This window comes from Protomyctophum bolini (genome assembly GCF_963924005.1).
Source record: "Protomyctophum bolini genome assembly, chromosome: 10".
Taxonomy (NCBI): Eukaryota; Metazoa; Chordata; class Actinopteri; order Myctophiformes; family Myctophidae; genus Protomyctophum; species Protomyctophum bolini.
In genome coordinates this window covers 12,473,301-12,500,800 of record NC_137871.1, presented here as the reverse complement: position 1 = coordinate 12,500,800, position 27,500 = coordinate 12,473,301, and the positions used below count along the sequence as shown (strand labels likewise).

Below are 27,500 nucleotides of genomic sequence, written 5' to 3'. Positions count from 1 at the left end.
TGTAATATTCTGGGACTCTAAATAACCACACTTGGAGAGAATCTAAACACAGGTCTTTACTTGGAGACTCTCAATGCAGAACTGAACACAGACAGCACACTCAGAGGCTACAAACAGCTGCAGGGGATCTTGCTAATCAGCACAGGTGGAAACAATGTTCTTAATCAGTGGCATTATCTTTCACCTAGAAGACACTCTATTACAGGTACAAAATGCTTTCTGGTCATATACTGTACATACTGTACAATACACCAAAGTTTGTGCTTTTATAATAGAGTTGCCCCCATTGTCCAATCAAATCACCCACACTTTGGTGACACTACTATACACTATCACCGCAGGTGTGACATGTCAACCCTCAGAAATGTTTAAGTGCACACCAGTTAAAAACATTTAAAAAACATACTACTAGGTCTGTGGACTGTCACCATTTACAATGTTTTTCTTTGTTGTATTACCAAATAAACCAAAGTCTGGCAATAAAGAACAAAAGAAAACAGTTAATGTACGGGTACGACATCTGTATGCAAACGTGCACCTGTGCACAGTACACGCACACAAACACACCCATACACATTAACCAATAACCATGCACCCATACACACACGTCTGGCCCTGGGTTTAGGTTCACTGGTTTTCAATGACTGAACGCAATATATACCTATTACTTAAAATGCTTGACATGAACATAATGATAATAATGAGCTTTCAGATTCAAATTTCATGCAAAAGAAGCTCCAGAAAGCAGGTTTTCCTGGATATAGTGGCCCGACTGCCTCTCTCTCGCGCTCTCTCCCTCTTTATCCCCCCCCCACACACACACACACACACATACATAATATGACTTATGACATGTATATGAATAATAATAAACCCATGTGAGGGAATTAGGTCTGTATGGAGAACCACAACCAGACGGGCGAGTGACACACGCACCCACGCACGTGAACACGTGCACGCCACGCACACGCGTGCACACATGCATGCATTGTGCGCATTGAAAGCACAAACACGCAGACACATAAATACTGTCTTACAGACACTTATCATTATCCTCGGTTTTGATCACGTCTTTACCCTTCATTGATGTTGAGAAATTTTAATTTTTCTACATGGAAAACCATTATCCGTGTATCGGTTATTGAGATAAGCTGATGAGTTGCAGACAAAAAGCCTTCCATTGGAAGCTCAGGAAGCTTTGCAGTGTCTAAAAGCAGCCTCAGGCGTTGGCTGAAGGCACCAGCAATGCTTGCCTCATTTACTTTCACTGTTTCGCTTTTATTTTTTATGTCACGTCTGTTGATGAAAATGTCTGCATTGTGCACTTTTATGTATAGTGTTTGTAGTGTGTAGGACAGCAGATGGAAATGAGCTATAGCGTCTATGGCCATTGGCCAATTCTGCTGCAATTACTTTTAATTGTGCTCTGTCCCTATATTAATACATAATAAAACTAAACACAAACAAAATGTTATCACTGGCTGACAGGCAGAGTGTATTTCCAAAATACAAAAAAATTAAAAAAATAACCTGTGTTCCAATGGTGGATCCAATGTCGTAATGTCACAAGCTCTTGTTAAAGGGACACTTCACCCTTTTTGCAAAAAAATATATGTTAATGATGTTTAGAAGCTTTAGATCACTTTCCTGGGGGTATTTATGTGTGTAATATGTGGTTTTAGATATTTTAGATTGTATCAGTGAGCCTGTTGTCTCTGATGTCATGGACACTGGTCTCACTACCTTCCTGGACTACAATTCCCATAATTCTTTGGTGCACTGCTCCTCCTTGTGGATAGGGGGGAGAGCTGTCTTACTGAGACAACATGTAGTCCAGGAAGGAAGTGAGCCCAGTGTCCATGACATCAGAGACAACAGGCTCACTGCTACAATCTAAAATATCTAAAACCACATATTACACACATAAATACCCCCAGGAAAGTGTTCTAAAGCTCCTAAACGTCATTAACATATATTCTTTTGCAAAAAGGGTGAAGTGTCCCTTTAATGCTTTGCATTGTAACTAAGTAACTAAAGTTTCCAATTAATTCTAGTGGAGTAAAAGTACAATATTTTCCTCAGAGATGTTGTGGAGTAGAAGTAAAAGCATTGAACATCGGAATACTCCACTTAAGTACCTCAAAATTGTACTTGACCCATTTTGGGCCCTTTTGGTGTTTTAAACATTATGTTAAAATGTAGCTATTGAAAAATAGCAGATCTACAAGCTTGTAGGTCTGAAAATGTGGCACAAATCTTTGAATAATATATATCCTTTCAGGGTGAACGTTTTGAACTTAAATCTTTGCTTCTGGGAGGGTTCCTGGAACAACATATTTTCAGATGGTGGTCGATGGCCAATTACATATAGTTTCTGGGGTCCTCGACATGAAATATTGAGCACCACTGACACAGAAACATACTTGTATTAGGTATTTCAGGAAAAAAATCAGGATTTAGAAGACATGTTTTAAATGTCGACGTCGGGCCTAAATGGGTTAAGTACAGTACTTGAGTAAACGTATACTTAGTTACTTTACACCAGTGACCGTGGTGTTTAAGTGAGCATCCATCTCCTCAGACAGACAACGTGGAGGAGAGTCCCTGCTCTCTTCACACTCACTCTTCAGTTATCACACGCAGCCGAGCCGCGCACGGGATCTCTCCTCATAAAGACAGACATTTTTCCACAGAGCCCGGCTGGGCTTCTCTCTCTCTCTCGCCCGCACGGCTGGAAGCAGTTGGCATCGCCCCCCCTCGCACCGAGCTGAGGCAGCACCTTTCGGAAGCATCCTTCATAGATTGATCGCTTTGGTTTATTTGGTCTATTCATTCACTGTTATCCCTTTGGCAGGAGGTAATCTCAGCGGGAACAATGCATTATATATATATACGAATAATAGGGAGCCGTGCACAAAATGCTTATGCGTGCATATCCATGCACACGTGCATAAACAACAGGTTTGCATGTGCGCACATGCACACGCACGCACACACACGTGCACTCGAATGATGAATGGTAGAAGTTGGGGTATAAACGGGACAGTTTGGCTTCATCATAGAGCACTGGGGGAAGGGGGGGGGGGAGGGGTCCAAATCCCCTTACATGTACAATTCTGAGAGTGTACAGATCGACCAAATGGACCCCTAGTGGGAATGCGGGTCCATTTGGTTCCATGTGTACACTCTCAGAGTTACAGACCCATAAATGGGGTCCACTTATACCCCCTGGTGGTCCCCGAACCTGATGTTGAGAAGCCGGTTCCATAGAGTATAGTCTGACACACTGCACAGCGTCAATACTAATGACATCAGCACAAAGTATCGCCATGGAAACACAAACACATACCCCTGACCCCCCCTCCCGGGGCCTGGCCCCAGCATGCACTCCTGTGCTCTACCGGGGAGAGAGAGAGAGAGAGAGAGAGAGAGAGGGAGGGGGGAGTCGGGGGTGTTGAAAAGGATAGAGGGGAGTAAAGAGAAGCCAAAGATCGTCAAGAGAGAGGAAGGAGGTAGTGAATGAGAGTCAGAGAGAGAAAGAGAACATGGTCCCGGGAGCAAAACGTCAGAGGCAGAGAGGGTGGAAAAGAAGAGACACAGAGGAAGAGAGAGATAGAGAGAGTCGTAAGGCGAGAGAGGGAGACTGTGCAAGACACACAGAGAGAGAGAGAGATACAGACAGACAGAGAAAAGGAGAAGAAAGGTGCAGGGGGTCGATGGAAACTGGTGAGCCGCCAGAGAGAGAGAGAAGTACTTAGTATGAAAACAGGCAGAGCAGTGTGCTGCAGCCAAGTCTGAGATATAAGCTCTGCTGGAGGGAAAAAAGAGCTCCTTTCTCTTAAAATCTGCACTCTCATCTTCACCCCCGTCCCCGTGCTCTTCCAAGACCCATCGGCCCATCCATCACCCCCCTCCATCTCTCAGACTCAGCAACACTTCTAGACGGACCCAAAATAACGTGCTCTCTCTCTCTCTCTCTCTCTCTCTCTCTTCTTCCCTCTAAATCACGGTAATGTTGGAGTTCTCCTGAGACGCTTTTATTTTCTTAGCCTGCAACACCTTTGCCAGCTGGCAGCACACAAAGGAACAGAGAAGTTCAAATAGTTGTTTACATCGGTGTTCAAGTACACGGACGGCTCAGCGTTCATCAACATTATACCTGAAGCTTTTGTGTAGTTGTTTAAATTGGTGCTCAAGTATACCACACAAACAACTCAACGCTCATCGACATTACCCGAAGTGAAGCATTGTATATTAGGCTGTGTCTCTGCAGGAGTCTAGCCATCTATAGGAGGGTATGTATGCAGTGTCGTCATGCTGCATGCAGCGAGGGTAAATGCAGCTTGCAGCTATGTACCCGCATACCTGACTAACTACCTCGAAAAAGTGAGCGACACCCACAGCCACAATACTAGAGGGAGCGAGAACAAGGATCGGGTACCACCCACTTTTTAAACAAACACGGGTAGAATATCCTTCTACAGCACTGCCACCCAAGCGTGGAATGCCCCGACCCCTTCCCTCGAAAAATGCAAATCACTGGCATCCTTACAACAGGCCTGGAATTCCACCTTTCAGCAGGCCAAAGGGAGAGGAAATGATCGCTTCTCCCTTAGTCACCTCATTATGAACCCCTTCCTTATTTTGCCCCAAACCTGTACACGTCGTTGTTATTATTTTTTGTGATGAATTTAATTTTGTTGTCATTTTTCATGTCATGATTATGAATTGAATAACCAGGACCTGAATGGAAACAAGACCGCAAGGACTTTTTTTCTGTGACATCCTTTCAGACTAAGTGTGTGACTGTACTCTGTCTCTGTACTGTTTACATTTCTGACTAATAAAGGATTCAAGTAGTGGTAGTAGTGGTGGTGGTAGTGGTGGTGGTGGTACTAGTAGTAGTGGTGGTGGTAGTTGTAGTATTAGCCTAGTAGTAGTAGTAGTAGTAGTAGTAGTAGTAGTAGTAGTAGTAGTAGTAGTATTAATAGCAGTGGTACAGTAGTTTCTTTATTTTATTTTTTCATTCCATTCTATTCAGTCTGCCTCAATCACTGGTGCCTGTCTGTGAATATGTCTTATAGATGAGATGACAAGTGTTAATCCAACAGAGTCTGATTCAGCCATGTCTGCCTAATCCCTATAATCCCACTGGAGTATAGAGGGAGAAATTAAACCAGCCCGGGGGAAATGTGTCAACGCGAGGATTGTAAAAACATAAAGAGAGAAAGCGTTTACATCAGTCGGTCCAGAGAAAGCTGGTCAGCGTGCTCTTCCTCAGCTAAATCAAATGGGCCGCAGAGGTTTGATTGATAGCAGATGTCAGGTCTCTGCTAAGATACAAGCAGTGAAATAAATGTTGTAGTGAGTCAACACACAGTGGGTCACGGACCAATTTTCTATGGGTCACGACTCACGAGTCTCGAGTAAAGATCTCCTATTTTCTTATCCTACGTTTAAAAAAAACGTTTTTTCCTTCCTTAATTGTAGACATGTTAAAACAAACAAACAAACAGATGTAAGAAATTCAATGATTTCATTTTTATTTTTATAGTTAAGAAGTAGTGAAAATAGCCAATCTACAAGCTCGGAAAGTGGCACAAAGCGCTTGTAGATCTGTTATTTTCACTAGTTTGGATCGCGGGACAAACGTCTAATATCTCTTTTGGGTCTCCACCTGAAAGGTTTGGGAACCACTGCTTTAACCCATTATATTATCAAGACCTGAAGTCGATTCTACTACATTCTACAAATGCCTTCTAAATTCTCAGTTCTCAGTACTTCCAAAAATAGCAGATGAGCTTGTATATCTGCTATTATCAACAGAATTGTATCATTAATCGCCAATTTACTCCCCAACATGCATCTACCAGTGCCATGCCCTTTATGCACAACAATAAGAGTCGATGGATTTGAACCATAGACTGTAAAAAAATATATGGACAAAGCGTTCTCCGGGTCTGATATGGACGTAAGATGAAGCCTGTCAGTCCTTGAATTGTAAATCGCCATCTGGGCCCAGCTGGACATTGGCTGGTTTTTATTTTGACTCGAGCGGGGGGTGGATCCCGATCATAGACTGTAAAGGGTGCAACGCCCCTCAGAACATACTCGACTTTATGGTCTTTACTTTTTGTAAAGCGAAATATTAACATTTAGATAAATCAGATGCAAACAAGCTTGTTTTTGGCCAAAAAGAAGAATCCGAGATATTTACGTTCTAAGAAGCTGTGTCCCCATAGAAAGCATAAACCAGCGGATATTCCATTTCCGGTTTGAGCCGTTGTTTTTCGCCGGATCAAAACGGGAATGTTATGGAGGGGAAAAAACTGGACGCAGCTGATCACGTAATACATTTTTTATTCAAAAAGACGTGATAAGGTGTCATTGGCGCCGAAGTATATACGAAAATAGGCGTCAAAAGGCGAACTTAGCGATGGGTGAGTTTATCAGGAGAAATCGGTATCGATACTCAAAATCAAATGATCGGAATCGGATTGGAAGAAAAACAAAACGTGATCAGGACATGCCTAGTTATAATCGTCATAATCATTTCCATGTTGAAAATTTTAAATATATATTTTCCAAAATAGCAATTCTACAAGCTCAAAACGTGCCGCGTGAGCTTGTAGATCGGTGCTCCTTTAACTATATACAAAATGGCTTCCGACAGCTTAAAGGTGTGATCGTTTTTGGAACAATTCTGTCTGCATTTCAGCATGCAGTAAAAGAAAAAATAGGAGAAAAAGATGTCTGTCTCTCACTCAGAAACAACAGTGTAGACACCACTTTCTCTATATGCGTAGTTTACACAGAAATGTACACATTTATAGAGGTTTTGGACGGTAAAGTGTTAATTTAACTGTGCGGAGTATGAAAATGTACACTTAACCCTTGATTTTATACTTGGTTGTGTGGCAGGGTCATGCACTGGAAAATTCCAAGCTAACAATGTATAGTATTTATGATTTGACACACTGTGAGCTTGTAGATCAACATTTTTTAGGGAATGAAACTGGCACGCCACCAGGCAATGGTTTACAACCTTTCTCATATCAAGACCCATTATTTATTTGGCATACCCAAAACTGAAGAATACTTTGTTATCGTTGGCTAAGATTTTGTCCACAATTCAATGCTGTTGGCAAACGTTGATCAAAATACATTCTCTAGACTTCTTGTAAATTAAGTAATGCAGATGTTTAACAAATAATGTAACTCTTGGGAGCGTAAAATGAAACCAAATGGACCGTACCGGTCCATTTGGTTTCATTTTATGCTCTCAAGAGTTAAAGATCCATAAGGGTCCATTTGGTTACCAACTCCATCATTTATCTGGGGACCACATGGAACCCCCTCAACGACCACTGGTTGAAAACCACTGCCCGGCGGCGCTAGTTCACAAACCTTTTAGCTAGGACCAAAACCAAAACGAGTGAAAGTAACTGATCTACAAGCTCACAATATGTCGCGATGTGACGTGTTGTGAACTTGTAGATCTGCTATTTTAACTACTTTAATAAGAGTATTAATGAATGTGTCCCGCTATTTTATTGGGATTTATTTGGTTTTTAACATTGTGCATTTTTTGAAAATCCTTTGGGAAAGAAAATCTAAATCTAGGAAAATCTAGGAAACAAAAAATAAAGGGGTATTTTATTTACGCATGACCAGTGCCCTGTACACTACCACGGGGGTCACCATTTTATACAAATTGTTTAGAACATGGGGGAATCAATCCAGGGGCGTCTCGCCCTGTGTGCAGGCAACGTCATCTGAAGAGGAGACGTGTGGCGTGCCGCGTGCGTGCATGTGTTTCCCGGTATTATATTTGTTATTATTAAAAGTGCCATTCACTGACACAACATAGACAAGAGAGACAGAATGGGAGAAACAACGGCAGAGCGTCCTTGTACCATAATTATATGACTCATCATGCATACTCCCACCAAGCAGAAAATCAGTCTCTGACTCACTGACTGACTGGCAGGCAGGCAGGCAGCCCCCCCCCCCCCCCCCCCCCGGGGAGGGGGGGAGGAGGTATGTGGTAACTGCAGTGGTTCCCAAACATTTGTAGCTCGAGACCCAAAAGAGAGATTAAGAGGTTTGCCCGGGACCCAAACTGAAACTATAGTGGAAATGGGGCAGATCTACAACAAGCACATGCACGAGCCGTCGCTTTGTTGCCGCGTTGTGAGCTTGTAGATCGGCCATTTCTACGATACTTATTAATTATTATAAATATGCATATATAATTGATTTTTACTAATGTCGTGACCCATACAAGTTGGTCCATGCTTGTAGTATACACTCTATAGTAATATAGTCAATGTGTTCACATGTGGCATTAAGCTGTGTTATACATTTTACAATAGCTCCGCTGTGTGTGACATCATTCTATTTACACACTAACTACATGTATTAGAGCACGGCCTGGGGGACAACTGTATACCCAACAACACTCTCCCTTTCTCTGCATCACGCACGCACGCACGCACGCACAGAGGCTCACATACATTGCAGCTTTTGAGTTGTCAAATTGTTTATGGTTTCAGAACCATGGACAGAGGACATATTTGTGCCTATACCGCATGCATTTGGTTTTCCATCCATGTGGGGACCAGACATGGCTCACACAGGGACGGACAGCGCTATATGCCGTAATGTGTGAGAGTGCATGTGTTTGCCGCGTGCATTCAACCTCCCTATAGCCTAGGCCGTATCACTTGAGTTATAGTGTTCAAACACGGCGGTGATGACTCTGCAAAAAAAGCAGAGAGGGCTATTTTTGGGGGGGTGGCGGGCGGGGTATATATATATATATATATATATTGGAGCGCTGTGCTGGGAAACTATAAAAAGGCAAACCTAGGGGCGAGAGATCTAATCAGACCACTGGCTGCCACAGCTCCCCTGAGGATGACTCGCTTTCCAGCGGCCTCAGAGATAAATCACTCATACGGCTTCCAGAGGAGATGACATCTTCCTCACCCTGCTCGTTCTGCTCGCAGGCCTGGACTCCCCTGGGGCAACGTGCATGGGCAATGTGTTTGTGTGTGTGTGTGTGTGTGTGTGTGTGTGTGTGTGTGTGTGTGTGTGTGTGTGTGTGTGCTTGTGTGAGAAAGAGAGAGACAGAGAGACAGAGAGAGAGAGAGGGAGAGAGGGACAGAGACTGAGAGATGGATGAGTCCACCGTCCTATAGAAGCAGTGGTTGTGACACCCGGAGATGAATTGTGTCTCACAGCTATAGGCTCCTTGATCATGTGTCTCTGTGTGTGAAGCTGGATCAGAGGCCCCTGGGATCCCTCCCTCAAACAGACCCCCACCCTACCACCACCACATCCCCCAGAGAAACCTACAGACCCCCACCCTACCACCACCACATCCCCCAGAGAAACCTACAGACCTTTATCAGGAAATTAAAAACATCCCGCTCAAGTGGAGTTAAGAGGTTTTTTTGGCAAACCACTTTTTAATACTTTTCATTGGTTCAATATTTTTGTAACCAAAACACAGATGTAAAGCATTGATTTATGAAGGGAAAAAAAAGGTTAGCTGGTTTGGCAGATAGTTTGAGGATCCAATGGAGTTAAGAGCTTTCACCTATAAGCACTTTTTAAAAGAAACAGCAAACATTACAGATCCACATGCTGTGACCCTGTAGATCGGCTATTTATGTTTCTATTTCTACGGGATGACATTGAACATCAATGTTTATAATAAATGGTTGGAAGTGGCAATTTTTTTTATCAGCGCCTGGGGAGCAGTTAGGGGTCAAGTGTCTCGCTCTGGGATGCTTCGACAGGAAGCCCGGTGGAGCTGAGGATCGAACCAGGAACCTACTTCTCTCTCTCTCTTTTTTCCACTGTTGCCATACATGGCATAATGCCATGCACATATACATGTGCGGTATATACTTCGTTGTCCGACAGATTGCGCATACAGTATTTATAACGCATTACATCGTAAAAGGCATTGCAAGCTTGTGGTTTCCGCTACTTTTTTGCCATTTAAAAACAAAAGAAGCAAAGTGTACCTATAATGACATGCCTCCAAAACAGGGACGGCAGATTGAAAGTGGTTAACTGTTGCTGATTATATTCGTGCTACGTTCACGCAAGCGTCGAGGCCACAGAAACACTATAGCTAATGTCTAACGGCCTTACTTACGACCCATGAATCCGACCGATATCCATGTCTCCCATACTCTCAACCTCACCAGCCTTTACCCAAAGGGAGAGAGAGCGAGAGACGGTGATAGAAAGAGAGGGGGGGGGGGGGGGGAAGGGAAAGCCTGTCCTGATGTTCTATATATACACACACCCTATACCCAATCCCAATAGCGGCTCTGTTTTTCCCCCTGCAGCCAACCAGAGCAGAGGCCCTGCCATCCGGCTCGATAAGGAGCCTCTTTGTCTGTCTCTCTCCAGGTCCCCACACACACACACACACACACACACACAGAGAGACGTCAATGATGCCACGTTTCAAAACGTCCCGAGGATCTCCCAGGCTATACGTACTTGCAGCAAAGGTGACAAGATAACATTGATACTATACATTAGCGGGACAGGCCAGAAAAAAAGAGGGAGGAGGAGAGGGAGGTGTGATAAAACATCATGGGCGGAAGGGTGAAGGTTAGCTGTTTGAGTTAGTGTGTTTTCTTTTTTTACATGCTCCGCCCCGTGTCCAGCCACAGTGCGGTAGGCAGGGAGTGTTTGTGGTAAAGGGAGATAAAGTGGTGGTAAAGGCTGGCGTGAGAATGTCAGAGATAGACTAGCGTGGTTTGTATGATCTGGATTTTACTGCTCGCCTCTCTCTCTCTCTCTCTCTCTCTCTCTCTCTCTCTCACACACCACCCTGTCGCTGTGTCAGTCTTTCTATTCAAAATCTTTTTATTGTGATTTTCAATAGGAATCATAGGGCAGACATAATATAATGAAAAGATTATTATTATTGCACAAAGCATGCCCCCTTCAAGACAAAAACATTTCCTCCCCTTCAAGTCCCAATTTAGTAAAGCCAATTAATTCCCCACCCTCTCTCTACGAGTCCTCCATCTCTGCTAACCCCCACAATCAGTTATTGGGGAGGGTGAAGAAAGCCTCGGGTCTCCTCCGATACCCGGGCCGTCAAGCCACCATCTTCTTTCCACCTGACAGTGACAGGTACCTGTCGCCGTCCTGGCGACACGGGTCGTCACACATCTCTTCATTTACGGTATGACTATGTTGCTGTAACTGCAACTATAGCACGATCACTTACGTGTACACTTACATGTTCGATATCTGCTGCTGTGTTGTCTGTGTCCTGGAGGCGTGATCAATGCCATTAGGCTATTCTGAGTGGCCAAAGAGCATTGATCACGCCTCCAGGCCTTTAGTTTACTCAAGTTAGGGAATAAGACCTGGTACTTAAGACAGTAAAATACAGCCCTGTGATTCTAATCTATCCACTGCCATTTATAATATATCTGCTGCAAATGTTTCTGTACTTGCACAAGAGCAGGCATGTATTTTTCATTTCTATACCCGTTAGAGATCAGTTATTTTCTTTTTATGTTATTTATTGCTTTATTTCAGTTAGTTCAGTATGGAGAGACAGCACAACAATAGGGCAGAAAGAGAAAGGGCATCATGAATAAAAATAGCCAGGTACTTCTCGTGCTCACAAAGGAGCAGTGTTGTTTTCGTCGACTAAAACGAAGAAGAAAAATGTTCGTCGACTACCTATTTTCACTGACAAAAACAAATGGAAACTAAATGAAAACTAAGCTATGATGACTAAAACTAAGACTAAATATACTGACATTTTTTTACACTTTGTTGCATGCTGAAAATAGCTGATCTACATGTTGACAACGCGTCGCCGCCTATCAATCCGCCTATCCGCTCACAACGCGATGCGTTGTGGGCTTGTAGATCGGCTATTTTCAGCAAGTAAAAAAACACTCATTACGACGGCATCAAGACCCGCCAAAAGTCGACTAAATCAACTGTAGATTTAGTCGACTAAAAATAGACTAACACTAAGACATTCCAGGTGAGTGGTGACTAAAATGTGACTAAAACTAAATGAAGTTTCAGTCCAAAGACTATGACTAAACTAAAATAGAAATTTGCTGCCAAAAACAACACTGCAAAGGAGCATAATATGGTTTGTGCACTGACTGAGCCCACACGCACCACATTTTGGACAGGTTTAATCCGATTTCGATCAAACTCGGCAGATATGTTGGAGAAGGTCAAGTACGTCACATGTAGAAGGTTTCTGGCCAGCAACGACATAATAGCTCCACTCATGACACGATGGGAGACTCTCTAGTAGAGCTAAATACTCAAATCCCATCTTGTTGGTGTTTTCGTTTGTTAGAAATATAGGCAAACAAACTGTTCTCTATAAGCACTCTGAGCAGAGAGACACTGGAGAGAGGCTTGGTGATTTGGAACTTTGGAAGTCATGTACTGTACAGTGTAGGTGACGAGAAGGGAGGTATGGATTACTGTACGAATAACTACGGTTTGTATTTCAGTTGTTTTAATCTATCACAGGATGTGGTGGTTCCAAAAGCTAAATAATTAAAAGTACACTATTGTAAACATATAGTGAACACAGAAACAGCACAATTGAAACAAGAGCATACAGAATATACAAGTGTACACAACAAGACATTTTCAAGGGGGCAACATTGCCAAATGTATTAGAGGGCTAATTGTCACTAAACCATTTAACCGATTCTGGACAGGAACTGATTTTGGTGTTTTAACTAAGCATTATTTAGCTAGATCTACAAGCTCGTAGTCTTTGAATATATATTCTTTCAGAAGACTTTATTTATTTCGACGTAATATAAGGGGAACAAGACTCCATGTGTCCCATATAGGGACCTCACTGGTATGCAAGGACGGGTGTCTGAGAGGAGTGTGTTTTGAGCTGTGAAGTGGGAGCACACACACACACACACACACACACGGGGCACACACACACACACACACACACACACACACACACACACACACACACACCTTCAAACAGGTGTCATGCTTTCACGGTTCGTGAAAACACAGACAAAACTATACCTTTTCCCATAACATTACATAACGTAAACATATCTCTGCTGTCGGGAAGAAACCACTTAACTCCAAAATGTTCATTTTTCAGGAAATTAATTTTTTTAAATAAATCAGGAAATGAAGAAAACCTTATATTTTTTTAAATAAAGCAATACTGCCTCATCAAAGTTGGTGTTGTGACTTCATATATTGTCAGTTACTTCCATGAGAGGGGAGAGGTGGTGGTCAGGGGTGGAGTTAGCTTGTTTTAGCAGATAGTTTGAGGGTCCAAAGGAGTCATTGGTTCAATATTTCCGAAACAACACACAGAAGTAAAGGGTGTTCAATAGCACTGATTTATGAAAAAACGATTATGTTATATGTATGTTACAGTATCTCCATTCCGCCTCTGGATTTATTTATTGACCATGACCGCCAACTCGCTTATTATCTCTTACATAACCTAATAACGTCCGTCCATCCATCCATCCATCCATCCATCCATCCATCCATCCATCCATCCATCCATCCATCCCATAGCAGGCAAGAAGAGGAGTAGGACCTCTGTTGATTGATCAGGTTAAGATATGGCATTGGTTAGAGTAGGAGGACGTACTATATGCTTTTCCCCTGACGAAAACTCGAGACAGCAACTGGGCGGACGCGCGCACGCACACACACACACACACACACACACTCCTCAAAGGCTCACGTAAACAAAAGTTTATTATTCTTTTTTTTTCTTTATAGTTAAAATATAGGCTAATAAGTAAGGCTGCATGATATATCGAACATGTACCTTCATCAGAGTGGAGAATATCTGCCCCTCTCTCTAACAGACACAGTTAACGATCGCTTGTTAAGTGCCTGTGTGTGTGTGTGTGTGTGTGTGTGTGTGTGTGTGTGTGTGTGTGTGTGTGTGTGTGTGTGTGTGCGCGACTGCGTGTGCACGCGCTATAAGCCCTGCACTCACTGTGTCCCATCTCATTTATGTTAGAGTATGTACGTACGCCTATAGATTCCTTGTTGTTGTGCCTGATTGGAACTTAGTTGCACGCAGGTGTCTAGTAAGTAAGTACAGTACTATGTATTATGTAATATGTATATCTGTTCCCGTATTCTATTATGAAGATTCATAGGTGTCATTACTGTCATACTGCATGTACTATGTCTGTTTGTGTATTCTGTGTCTGTCAGTAAACTTGGTTTACTCCTCAACTCCAGCCTGTTCTTTGGGTCCTGCTCAAAAACATAACAGAAAAACACACATAGTGTCACACACGCACGCACACATGCACGGCTTGCACGCACGAGCGCAAGCATATATTGCACACAGTACACACACAAATAAATTGGTGGAGCAGTGGGGTTACATAACTTATGTTCCACTGACATGATGGTCGAATTGCACTCTCACGCTTCCTGGGGTGGGCTCCAGTCAGATGGGAGGGGTGGACATGAGCCCTGGAGCGGGCCATAAACAGACCAGATGCCCCCAAAAAAGTGAAGGGTTCCACTAGGGATGGGTATCGAGTCTATCGACAGGACTGTTACGAGTCCAGTGCCGATTCCGGTTCTTCTTATCGATTCGGACAGTTCCCTATTTTGGTTTCAAATTTGTATAAAACAATTTATAAATAAAATAAAATAATAAAATACTACTGTAGCCTATATAATATTTTTAAAGATTAGTTTTTGTACCATTGCTGTCCGCACTAATGACATTCAACATGGTCAACAAAGGAACTTTATGCATTGCACGCAGGCCAGACACCGTCCGTGTCCGGTCGAACACCAGGGGCTGTATTTTGCGTGTCTTAAGTACCAGGTCTTATTCCCTAACTTGAGTAAACTAAAGACCTGGAGGCGTGATCAATGCTCTTTGGCCACTCAGAATAGCCAAATGGCATTGATCACGCCTCCAGGTCTTTAGTTTACTCAAGTTAGGGAATAAGACCTGGTACTTAAGACACGCAAAATACAGCCCCTGCAGGTGTGCCGAGGCATAGAGCACCGAAGTCTGACGTCACTTTCAGTAGAGGGCGTCAGTCCCCAGGTTCATATATTTGTTTAGTTGCATTGAAATCCCCATTGAGGCGATTTTAGATCGCCTCATATAACAACTGTGTTTGAAAAATAAACATGTCAGTGATGTCACCCAGGCCGCTTCACTCATATGGATATGAAGAATCAACTGACTGAGAGAAAACGCTAATGTTACTGCTGCTGAATTAGTTAGATTTTCGCTAGAAGCAGACTGTATCATATATGAGTGACTGACTGTTGCAAACGATACAGAGACACCACCCTAACAATAACGCAGAGACAGCTTGTTTATTTTTGGACCACAACGCTTATAGTAGACGATATTAAGATCACCCCATGTTATTCTCCTTAGAGAAATTACTTCCGCGAACCAGGGGAATCGTCGGGATGAGCGAGTTACGTCAGGACTTCGGTGCTCTATTCTGGGTCAGCATGCCGGGAGGGAGGCCAGTGGGGAGGGAGTTACAGTGGTCAAGCTTTGAGATGACCACAAGGATAAGGGGTTGGGCAGGCTGCTGTGTGAGGAAGGGTCTAATCCCAAAGTTGAATCATACAATGAACTATAACACAAAGTATAAAATAGGGCTTAATTGAGTGACATTTCAGATAAACACATGCACACACACTTCTCTATTATCTGAAATAGATGAGCGCACCCACACGCACACACAGTCGCACGCACACACACAGCTCCACGTCAACCCTATACACATCTCATCTCCAAGGTTATCTACAGTGTCATTCATGGCATCACACTTGGCCTCCAGCACAGAGCAGTTCTCTCTTCCTCCCTCACCGTGTCTCTCTAGTTGCTCTCAGTATAGGTGTGATATGACTGTTATTATCAGCCTTTTGAATATACACAGGCCTTGTCATAATGCTGAAGCAGGCGGTTTGGGTTGGAAAACCAGGGAAGCTCGTGCATACGAACTCCCTAACAGGGCGAACACAAAGATAATTGCTGTTGCTGCCTCTTTCTCAGACCCATGGGGTTGACGGAAACTGTTATTCGGGGATGTTTAGGTTCTCGGAAACTGTTGGTTATAGCCAACTTAGCCCCAATTGCCATTCAGCATAATATGAGAGACACACACGCCACGTTTGAGACCGGAACGGTCGCACACTGTACAAGTTAAGCCAGGGACAAATCTGTGTGACACACAGAGACACACACACACACACACACACACACACACACACACACACACACAGAGATTCCAAGAATAATAGTATAGCCTCTAATTACAAGTTAACACTACTCTGGAAAGTATGCCAGCTGATTTCTATGTTTAGTAACAAGTTCTATGGACGCATCTCTAATGGGGACTGTCGTTTTTAAATACATTTCATACTACATTGACATTCCCCATAATTAGAAGCTGGCAGTATTAAACTGCAGTTGGGAAAGTCAAGTCAAATCAAATATATTTCTAAAAATACATTGACCAAAGTGCTGTACATACAGGCCATGGGAGATATATCTAAAATCACAAATACAAGAAACACAACTCAAAGGAACAAATAGCAGCCACATCGGGAGGTCGGTATAGAGTGGTAGAGTGGCCGGATGGGAATCACAAGGTTCCCAGTACGATCCCGGGCTCCGCCAGAGTTAGTGTCGAAGTGTCCTTGAGAAAGACTCTGAACCCCTGATTGTAACGCGTTCGCGGAATATATTGGACATATAAACTCCGTCTGAATACTCGTCCAGTGTCAATGCCGCCCTTCTTTTATTTTTTAAGAATCATGAAAGCAAGCCCAAATAAGCAACTACACTTCAGAAATAAGCCCAAACTATAAAGCAACGGGCAAATATGAATATTAAGCTATGTTACAGGACAACTAGCCCAAAGTCGCTTACAATAAGCAGACCTGGCAACAGCTTTCAGCAATTTGCATGGGGGAAAATAATATTTAGTCGGCAGACTGTCTTTGTGCAGATAAGAAATGCTAGTCTGTTGCAATATGAGAGTTGTAAGTAGTCTTTGACTAGTCTGAACAAATTTGTTTGGTCTGAAGTCACCTTAATAGGGAGGGGAATGCCACATCCCACAGTCTAGCGGCTGCATGTGACAACGAAGCTGTGACACCCCTGAGCTTGGCTTTGGATTGTGGGACAGTTGCTATTATTTGTCGCCCGATATGATGGCGTGATAGCCTATAGTCTGTAGTCTATAGAAAGGAATACCAGCACTCACTTTTGATCCATTTAGGATTTCTTGTTTATTACAAATATGAATTATGTGCCAAGCACATTGATCATGTTACACAGGAGACAATAATGTCTGCAGTGTGGAATTACTTCTGAAGTGGCTGAAAATGACCACACAATTTTCCATTTGCAAAGACTGTTCAGCTTCAGTCGTGCAATGAGGTGGCAAGGCACAATTGTTCAATACCAAACGTAATAAGCCACTTGAATTCGGGGCCCTTGAAAACAGACTGTAGTGTTCAGTAGACCAATAAATCAGCTCATATGAAGCAGCGCTTTTAGAAATCTGCATCAGCACCCAGCATCACAGTCACAGAATAACAGGCAGAGTGTGTTTAATATGCCTGTTATTCTGTGACCGTGTGCACATGAATACATGAAGTGTATACTGTATAGTTGTGTGCTCATGCTCCGAGTCCTCCCATGGATCTATCCATGACTTTCATTTCACAGTGTACCACCTTGACAGTAGAGAAGGCCAGAGGGCTTTCAAACACACAACAGAGAGGCTATAGCGAGCAGATGCAGCCTCAAATTGTCCTCATCATTAGATTGAGCATAGCTTCCAGCACAGACTGCACAGCAGCAGAGAATGATACAGGCCTACTCAGCACCAGCCAGGAGTGTGTGCGTGTGTGTGTGTGTGTGTGTGTGTGTGTGTGTGTGTGTGTGTGTGTGTGTGTGTGTGTGTGTGTGTCGTGTGCGTGCATGCGTGCGTGCGTGCGTGCAGTGCAGTGCGAGTGAGTGAGTGAGTGAAGCATTTGGTCAGTCAGTGAATAAAATAATGAGTGAGTGAGCAAGCAAGTATTCAAGGAATTCAAAAAAGTGAATGATGAGGACGGCAAAAAACACAGGAAGCAATGGGGAGATGTGTCGCAGACTGAGCGGAGGTGCATAACGTCTGAATGACGTTGAGCAGATGAACACATTAAACATTTATGGATGACCTCCCATACATCCATTTGACACAGAAACGAGGTCAGCTTTCCCGCCCCCCCCTCTGTCTATATAGGTCAGGTCTAGCAGTGAGACCCTTGCCATGCTCACATCTACATCATCCAACCCCTCTCTGGTTGCTAGAGGCCTGCGGACAGAGCAGAAAGGCATGCAGGGCTAAATTATGCAGTGACTCCGTCTCCATATTATGACCTAGTAAAAGACTGGTTATAGCCTACTGTACATACACACGCTTGCCCTCTTGGGCTTCCCTGTTTGTAGACAACAACTATCCACGCACGCACCCTTACGGGTCCATTTGGTTCCATATACACTCTCAGAGTTATGGAGGTCCTTGCAGTTAAAAAGTTTGAGAACCACTAGTACACTAAATGCAACAGAGCCTTAATTATTATCATCGGTAACACCTGTGAAGGAAGGGCCCGGAAGTAAGGAGAGTTATTCTGTGTGCATATAGAGCCCACTCACCAAAGTTTGGCATTTCCCACAACAATACCACAACATTCGCTTGTTTTTACTTTTCTATGACGGATCCAAGAACTTCTACGTAGGTTCAATCTGGAGGAAAAGCCCCAGCTTAATACTGTGCTGTGTATATATTCACAAGGGAGGTTAGAGATGCAGTGAGTGAATAATTACATTACATATACTTTACCAGGCCACTGAACATAAGAGTGTGGTTCTGCTGCTTGAGGGGAGTTTTTCCTCGCCACTGTCACCAAAATGCTCGCTAAAAGGAGGGAAAGGTCGGGTCTCATGCTTGATTCAACACATTAACCAAATAAGACCTATGAGGCCGATTCTACAAATGCCTTCTGAATCAGTAGTTCTCAAACTTTTTCGTGCCAAGGACCCCCAAATTTATGTATATATATATATATATATATATATTCGGCCGTGGACAAATCTGAAAATGTTTTGTGAAAATGTAAAAAAAATAGCAGATGTATACAAGCTTGCAGCACGGCACAAAGTGACGCGCTGGGAGCTTGTACAGTATATCTATATTTGAGAACCACTGTTCTAATTAAATCCTAATAGTTTTCTGAAAAATCACACCCATGTGAAGTGAACTGAGCGGTACATTGCAACGACCATCATACAACACCTATAATCTATGAGTGTGTGTCCATTGCCAGAATGTATGTGCAGCAATAAGGCAGCCTCTAAAGAATCATGTCAACATTGTAGATTGTAGACAACCACATACTTGTTATGTGATACATTGATCTCCGTTGGCTTAAATACAACATGGGCCAAAGTACTTGTATATAGAGTGCATTCTGGCCCGAGTCTACCAGCAAACAGTACCTCTCGTCGCATTAAATACAAACAGTTGTAGCATGTTGCTTGTTGACAGCACTTTACAGGAGTTAATGAAGTCAGCAAGACTTCTTTGAGTGGGCTACAACTTAATTGTCCCAGCACTAGACATGCCTTCTCAGAAACGGCAAACAACAGCAGCCACACCACACACGACCTACAGTCAGTCACATGCCCTGACCACTCAACTGCTACATTACATTGCTCTTCTCGTCTGCTGCCCCGCATCCCAGAATAGCTCCCAGAACTTAATTGAACGTGATGATACAGCTGCAGTGGGACAAACAAACGGACAAAACAGAGAAAGCAAAAGCAAAGCAGACATTGAAACTTGCATTTGTATAAAAGACTGCATGCAGCTCTTTGGCACAACTTGCACAAGTCTGTGAGGTTGTCCATAAGATAAACACTGTCTGCTCCCCGCCTCTCCCACCGACCCAGTAGCCTACACACTAATGTAAACACACACACACACACACACACACACACACCCCTGGCGTCTACGGTCTGGCGACCCCTTGACAGCCCCCAATCAGCATCCCACCCTAGGATAGACCACCAACAGTACCTTACCTTCGGTGTGGCAAGTGGACGACAGGATGGTGCTCGGAGGGCGGAAGAGGTACGGCAGATAACGGGAAAAACATTTCATCTTCTTCTCTCCGGTTCTTGCCGATGGGTGAAGCGTTCCTTCGGCGACTCCTCCACCACATCCGCACTGCTGCTGCCGCGACAGAGAGAGCAGAGAACCCGGCTGGCGGCTGGGTGTTAGAGAGACAGAGAGAGAGAGAGAGAGACCCTGTAATGCTGCTGCTATGGCATCATGGTGGCTATGACAACATCACTCCTTCCAATTCCATCCACACAGAGTCAGACAGCACAGCGCAGCGCACCCAGCAGCAGGGAGCGTAATTAAGCGTGCGCCGGGGAGCGAACAGCGCACTGTACGTGTTGGGTTAGTTCATTCCTACTGCAGGCTTGGGCAGGAGGCATGCAGCCAGCCAGGAGCACGCAGGTCGCTCCTGTCGAATCAATCAGATAGGAAGTTCGAACTAAAGAGAATGTAATTTGCACGTAGAAGAATACACACTGAAAATCTCCACGGGATTTGACTTACATTTTTACAAATTGCATGTAGCCTGCTGTCACATAGACAATGTTCTCCAAGAAAAACGTTGAGTTGGTCCTGCTGTTTCCCTGTTTATATACTGCATGACAAATTAGCAATAGACCCCTTGATGACCACCGGACGATGCCGATAAGGAGGTGGATGGGAACTCATTATAAGGAGGTGGATATGCTCATTATGCTGGACAATACATACGAATTAATTAATTGTAGAGGAAAGGAAACTTCCCCCAAGTCTGGGTTAAAGAGTTATTGCTTTGGCGCCATCTCGTGGCAATTTCTCATATGATCAACTACTAACCTCGCGTCACCTTGCTATACCATTTTGGGCTTATCGATATCGTATAGGCTAATGGATCTTTTTTCAAGTTTCTTAGTTCGTACTTCGTTTGGTAGGCTATATCCATCTTTTATTCCAACTCGTAGCACTGGCGAGACTAATTAAGAAACAGGGGGGAGTCGGGGCCGGGGGGGCAAAACAAAGCGACTCCGAAAAACAAACTACAAACCATAGAGTATTCTACAAACCTGAATACGTTTTTTTCCCCCTTTTTTTTGGTCCGTCACCTTAACTGTTCCCCCCGCCCCGTACATATGGTTCCCATCACTAATGTAATTAGGTCCAGTCCTCCACACACATGAATGTAACAACTGTTGTGTGCCAACTTGGGGGAAAGTCACTTTTGAGGTACTTTTACTTATACCTACTGGAGACTGGAGTATGAACTATGACTATGTACAGACTTGACTTGTGGTAGCAAACACAGCATCACTGAGCAGTCTGAGCTCATACACAAAACATTTCCCCCCCAAAGCTAAAGACAGTATATGCACCCATATTTTGGAGTGGCTGCATTCCAATATTTAAGAGTGGGTAATAAAGCAGCTGACTTGACTGACAGTATCCCCCAAATTAGGATTCAGAGCTTTGGCGGAGGGGGACATCACAGATGGGGCTATCGATATTAGTATTACTTTTGTGGGAATTGCAATATAAAACATTTTTCAAAGCAATATTTCATATGTGGGTAAAGAAATGCATCTTTAATTCAACAATAAGTAAGTACAAAGTGAAATTCATTTTGACAGTTCAACAAACATGTTTTTCCTAGACTCTCATGGAAACATTGCAGCATCCTCAAATGATCTGTTAAAAAAAACACTTAAACAGAAACACATTTATGTTAACAGTAAAGCACACAATTTCCTTCTTCCACTTCCAGTGCAGTCTGAGCGGTCTAATAAAGTACAGTTCCTACGCAACTTAAATGTTTATCAATGAAATGGGATGACACATTCCTAGTATTTTACGATAGCTTCTACAGCTTGAGCGGTATGAACTCCAAGAATAATGGAGAATTCCAGACAGTAAGTCTGATATGGTTGTAAAACCTGACTTTTAATAAACAAACCCAACGTTTGTCTTGTGCATTTCATGTACATAACGTGATGTTTTCTTTCAGAAATCCAAATGTAATTAGGATATCACCAGGTTACACTTGAATTCAGCTTTCTGTTAACATACTAAAAATAAAAATAATTGTAACTTGTAATTTCAGAAAGAATGCTTTGCAGAACAACAAAACAAAACAAAAAGTCTGACAGTATTCCACCTCTAAACTTTGTCTGTCATCAGCAACTCTTTTATTTCATCCGCCTAATGAGGTTTCAACACAAATACGAAACACTAGTCCTGTTACAACACACCATGTATGTTACATCATCATCACACAGCACAGCAGGGTATTCTGGGAACAGCAGAGCATTCTGGGCAATGTCTACAATGTATGCGCGCACGCGCGTGTGTGTGTGTGTGTGTGTGTGTGTGTGTGTGTGTGTATTTAGATCTCAGGCCTTAGGCTAATTTATGGCATTCCGCACGCGGAGAACGGCCGAGAATAGCAGACCTACAAGCTCACAACACGTCATGATGCTGGTAGCTCGGCTATTCTCTGTGCACTGCACCGTCATGCGATGGATGATAAATTAGGCTGACGCCTGAGACCCAGGCCAGCACTCTGTCACTTCTTTAACCATCAGTCAAAGGAAAGTTACTCCTGTATTTCTAAGAATGTTATACATTTCCAGGGAAATCCATCCATCGGTTCATCTGTAACAAAACTGTATCTGCTGGTCTGGGTTCTGTCAGCGTCATGTCACGGTTGCGATAAACTAATAAAAACGGTAAAACAAATTTTAATAGTACTAACAACAACAGCAACAACAATAATAATAATAATAATAATAGCAAATTTCAACATCGGTAAGTAGGGAGGAACAGCAGGCTGTGACACACAGGCAAGAATCAATATGAATAATAACTGAACACTCGTCGGGGGATTCTGCGGAAACAATTAACACATATTTCAATAGGAGGCGACACCGCTTTGTATTACAGTAACGAGAATAGAATCCAATTGTAGGTAGCTACTGTACTGCAACAACAACGAAAAACAATCAACAAAAGGAGAAATCTTTAGTCAAAGCTTTTTAGTTAGCAGGATGGGATCATGGGATGAGGGATTGCTAAGAACTGGCAGAGATCTACAGTATGTGAGTTAGCAGGAGCTTGGCAACCTGAAGAGGTTTACATGAGACTATAGGTTATAGAGTTAAATTCACTGTTTACTGCATGGGAGCAAATGAAGGAGAAGCAAATCCTTGTCGTCGGGCAGAAACCTTGTTTGTCCAAGGCCGTGACTTCTCAGGAAATGGGAAAAATAACCTGTGTTCCAATGGGCCCAATGACGTTATTAGTCACAAGCTCTTCTTAATATTTGTCATTGGTTAAGTATTTATAAAAACGGACTTAACCACTTTCACTTTCAAAATGATAAAAAATAAAATAAAATAAAAGATCCGAGATCTGTTGGCGAAAATAACCAATCTACAAGCTGACACTGTGTCATGGGGGCATTCATTTACGGCAAGGTTTCTGCCCCGACAGCAATAGAATGTAGTTATTATGTACAAAAGAAGCCCTGGCTACCAACAAGAGTTGGTCCCCCGCATTCAATCTCTCACACACCCCTTCCTCCCTCCCTCCCTCTCTCTCTTTCCATCCCCTGCTTCCTCCAACCCTCCCCGTGTCAGTGGCTGACCAGGCTGTCACCCGCCTTCCCATCAGGCCTTGCATATCCTGGTCTCTGTCACAAACTTGTTCTCAAAGTGATGGATGGTGAAGCACTCCTCTGCCGAGCGCTTCTTGATCCCGCCACCTGAACACAGACACACACACACAGCGCACACACACACACACACACGCACACACACGTACACACACGCACACACACACGCACACACTTAACATTTCCTTGAACAAAAACAATAGTGGATGCGCAAACTTGAGAAAACTCTACAACAAGTGCTTCAGATACAGATCACGGGTACAGAAAGCATCGCCTTCTCCATATATGGCGACTGCCAATTATTGCAGACACTGAACAGAAAAAAAATATGAAAATAGCTGATCTTGTAGATCTTCTATTTTCCGGGTCAAACGTTTTGGGTCTAAACAGCTGTGGGGAGCCAGACTGGTATAATATAGAGACATTTGAGACATAATATTCACTGTGTGGACCTGGGAGGTCGCAGCGGCGCTGCATGCGGTACGTCTCCTTGCCGTGGCAGAGGCGGCGGATGTAGACGCCCAGAGGCTTCAGGTCTTCGACGCGCTCGGTGACCACCAGGTCCTCCTGCACCAGGTAGCTGCGGTACGACCCAGACTGCATGGAGGGAGAAGAGAGGGGAGAGAGGCACAGAGACGGTGCTGTAAAGCATTGGTTCCCAACCGTTTTATACTGAAGTATACCACCTTTACACCTAAAATATTTGGCTCTCCGAGTACCACCCATAATAACTGATGTTAAAATACAGGAGCGTATACCCGCCCATTCATCCAAAAAGTCCTATTCGATTGTATTAAACAACGTCAAACTCGCCAACATTGCAGCTGTACGGAAAGCTTGAATTATTCTCTGTTGTGTTTGTTTCATAAAAATCCACTGTATACATGTTATGAGCTACTTGGTGTCCTTGCAGGTGCTCGTTAGATATCACTCAACTGCCCTGCGTAGTGCGTACCACCTGTTTTGAATTAGCACATAATGAAAGAGGCAGCAGGACATTGCTTTACTGAAAATGAGTGCTTCCAAACTCTGATGGCTGCGGTCTGCAAATGGTCTATAATGCTGCTGCTCTGACAAAACTCTTCTCTAAGGCCTCTTTTAGACGGCGACCATCTCCATATAACACGTCAAAGTCCCGTTGCGTTCTCATTTTTTAAATAAAAAATAACTTTTTTTCAATACTCTAGAGGTATCGTCTTAAATTTGCTAGCTTAGATTTGCCAAAAAACAGTGCCACGCAACACTGCAGGCAAAGCGCGCCACGGGATGGTTATATATTTTATAATACATTAGGCTACATAAACGATGCTGCCGCGGCTGCCGCCTATCACAAGGCTTTTTATTTACATCATGGTTTTACATTCACCATCGCTGATGAGCAGCGCTTTGTAGGCGAGGAGGGAGGCTTGTTCAGGAACTCCATTATATCATATGGCTCTGCATTAATGTAATAAACATATGCGCTTTGAGCCAACGTGAGCCAAGATGTCATACGTTTTGCGGATTCACCGTTTTGCCTGTTTACACGGAGTAGGGATAAAACGGCGTTCTCAAAGATTTCCACTCTGGGAGGTGGTTTCACTTTGTTGCGTTTTCACCTCCTGAGAACACGGTTCTCGTCTAAATGGCAGCAGCAAACGATACTTTATTTTGCCGTTTTCTATGAACACCATCCTCGTCTAAACACCGCCTGAGTCTTATCACTATTTAGCACAACTGATGATATTTCAAATGTGATTAATGCGTTCTCAAATCTTCTATTAGCGGCTAGGTGTGCTGTCATACTCATTTCAGCACGGCTGGATAGCCAATTTCTAGAAGAACTACCTGTAGTGATATAAATATTTCATTCCACTTTTGTATTTTTTCTCCTTTTTGGGGCAACTCCTCTGTGTACCACCAGAGGGGGGCTCAAGTACCACCAGTGGTACCTGTAGTACCAGTGGTACCTGTAGTACCAGTGGTACCTGTAGTACCAGTGGTTGGGAACCTCTGCTGTAAAGGAACCAAGTACATTTACTCAAGTATTGTACTTAAAGGGATAGTTCAGATTTTTTAAACTTAAGCTGTATGAAATACTTGCCATTAATATAGTGGTTGCAACTGTATTAATTGATTGCCCGAGTCCCGTGGTGGGAGTTCTGCTCTGGTTTTGGTCAATATTAAGTAGTTTCGGTCATTTTGTGGGGGGCACTGGGGCCATGTAGTAAAAGTAAATTAATTCACAAAACGAACGTCATTTGTATTGATGACCTATTTCTAAAATATTAGCGCAACTTTTGTTCCACTTCTCTTTCTACTACCTCATGTAGTCCTGCAGTGCCACCTGCAGTTGTTTCAGTCCAATACAACAAAGAACCTGTGACTGGCCTGTTGATAACCTCAATGATGTCCCCTCTCCCAACATACTGTCATTGATCTTATACATTTTCAAAACACGTCTGGGTTCTGGGTATTATGTTGATAGAATGCCTAAAGTAGGGACACCAGGTTAAAAGTACTTAAGCCAGAATTAAACATATTCCAGTGGCAGTGTGGAACAAATTGATCAGTGAGGGGTCGCTTCATCAGACCCTGTGTGTTAGTAAAGGTTGGCCCCTTCTGGCTCTATCACAGGGTGTGTGTCCATGCGTCTCATGTGTCTCCAGGTCTAGCACCATATTTAGGAACTTCTGCTATACCGTGCTGTCTAGTGGAGTAGAAATACCTCAACGGTAACAGACAGTAAAGGTGGTTGCACAAACACACACACACACACACACACACACACACACACACACACACACACGTCTGTGTCTGTGTGTGTGTGTGTGTGTGTGTGTGTGTGTGTGTGTGTGTGTGTGTGTGTGTGTGTGTGCGCGAGCGTGCATGTACATACAGAGAGAGACAGAGAATTATTATTGAAAATCAAGATTTAACGTCCTGTCTCACACGTAGCCTACGCTATCACAAACATTTCCCCCTGTGTAGCCTATTCCTGTACGGGTGCATGCAGAGAGAGAGAGAGAGAGAGAGAGAGAGAGAGAGAGAGAGAGAGAGAGAGAGAGAGAGAGAGCGGCCAAATGCATACGTTTGGGAGTCCCTGACATGAAAAGGTTTGCGTACCAGTGATATATACTTCTTCATGCAGTTAAAACAGGCTGTGAGGATATTTCAGTCCTACCATGAGCTCCATGAACAGGTCCATGAGGTCTTGGGGAGGCAGAACCACCGAGGTGTTCAGAGGGATCACAAAGCAGGTCCTCAGGGACAGGTCCAGGTAGGCTGTCAGCTTCTACTCACTCACACGCACGCACGCACACACACACACACACACACACACACACACACACACACACACACACACACACACACACACACACACACACACACACACACACACACACACACACACACACACACACACACACACACACACACACACACACACACACACACACACACACACACACACACACACACACACACACACACACACACACACACACACACACACACACACACACACACACACGTCGCTTACTGCATGAGTGGTATGTGGCACATGGGTATATATGAATAAATACATAGCTTCTGCTTGCTGTCATGTGTGTAGTCATCCCCCAAAGGCCCAGTCTCTCTACAATGTTTATCTTGTTAGAATGTTGTAGACT

At 43.5% G+C, this 27,500-nt stretch overlaps 2 protein-coding genes and 1 long non-coding RNA gene across 3 annotated transcripts in view; 1 reads left to right on the top strand and 2 right to left on the bottom strand.

Moving 5' to 3' along the window:
- The window catches only part of LOC308322780 (serine/threonine-protein phosphatase 2A 55 kDa regulatory subunit B beta isoform), an 85,253-nt gene extending 64,978 nt beyond the window's left edge, over positions 1–20,275 (bottom strand). Inside the window, exon 1 of the mRNA XM_080774221.1 lies at positions 20,165–20,275. Coding sequence (XP_080630347.1) covers positions 20,165–20,243 — 79 coding nt within the window. The 5' untranslated portion in view covers positions 20,244–20,275. The remainder of the gene's footprint in view (positions 1–20,164) is intronic.
- The window catches only part of LOC308322782, a 486,306-nt gene that overhangs the window by 31,333 nt on the left and 427,473 nt on the right, over positions 1–27,500 (top strand). The gene's annotated exons all lie outside the window — the stretch shown is intronic.
- The window catches only part of LOC308323166 (integral membrane protein 2A-like), a 10,025-nt gene continuing 4,269 nt past the window's right edge, over positions 21,745–27,500 (bottom strand). The window contains exons 4-6 of the mRNA XM_080774828.1: positions 27,011–27,121; positions 24,300–24,444; positions 21,745–23,937 (exon numbers count right to left, since the gene is read on the bottom strand). Coding sequence (XP_080630954.1) covers positions 23,843–23,937; positions 24,300–24,444; positions 27,011–27,121 — 351 coding nt within the window. The 3' untranslated portion in view covers positions 21,745–23,842. The remainder of the gene's footprint in view (positions 23,938–24,299; positions 24,445–27,010; positions 27,122–27,500) is intronic.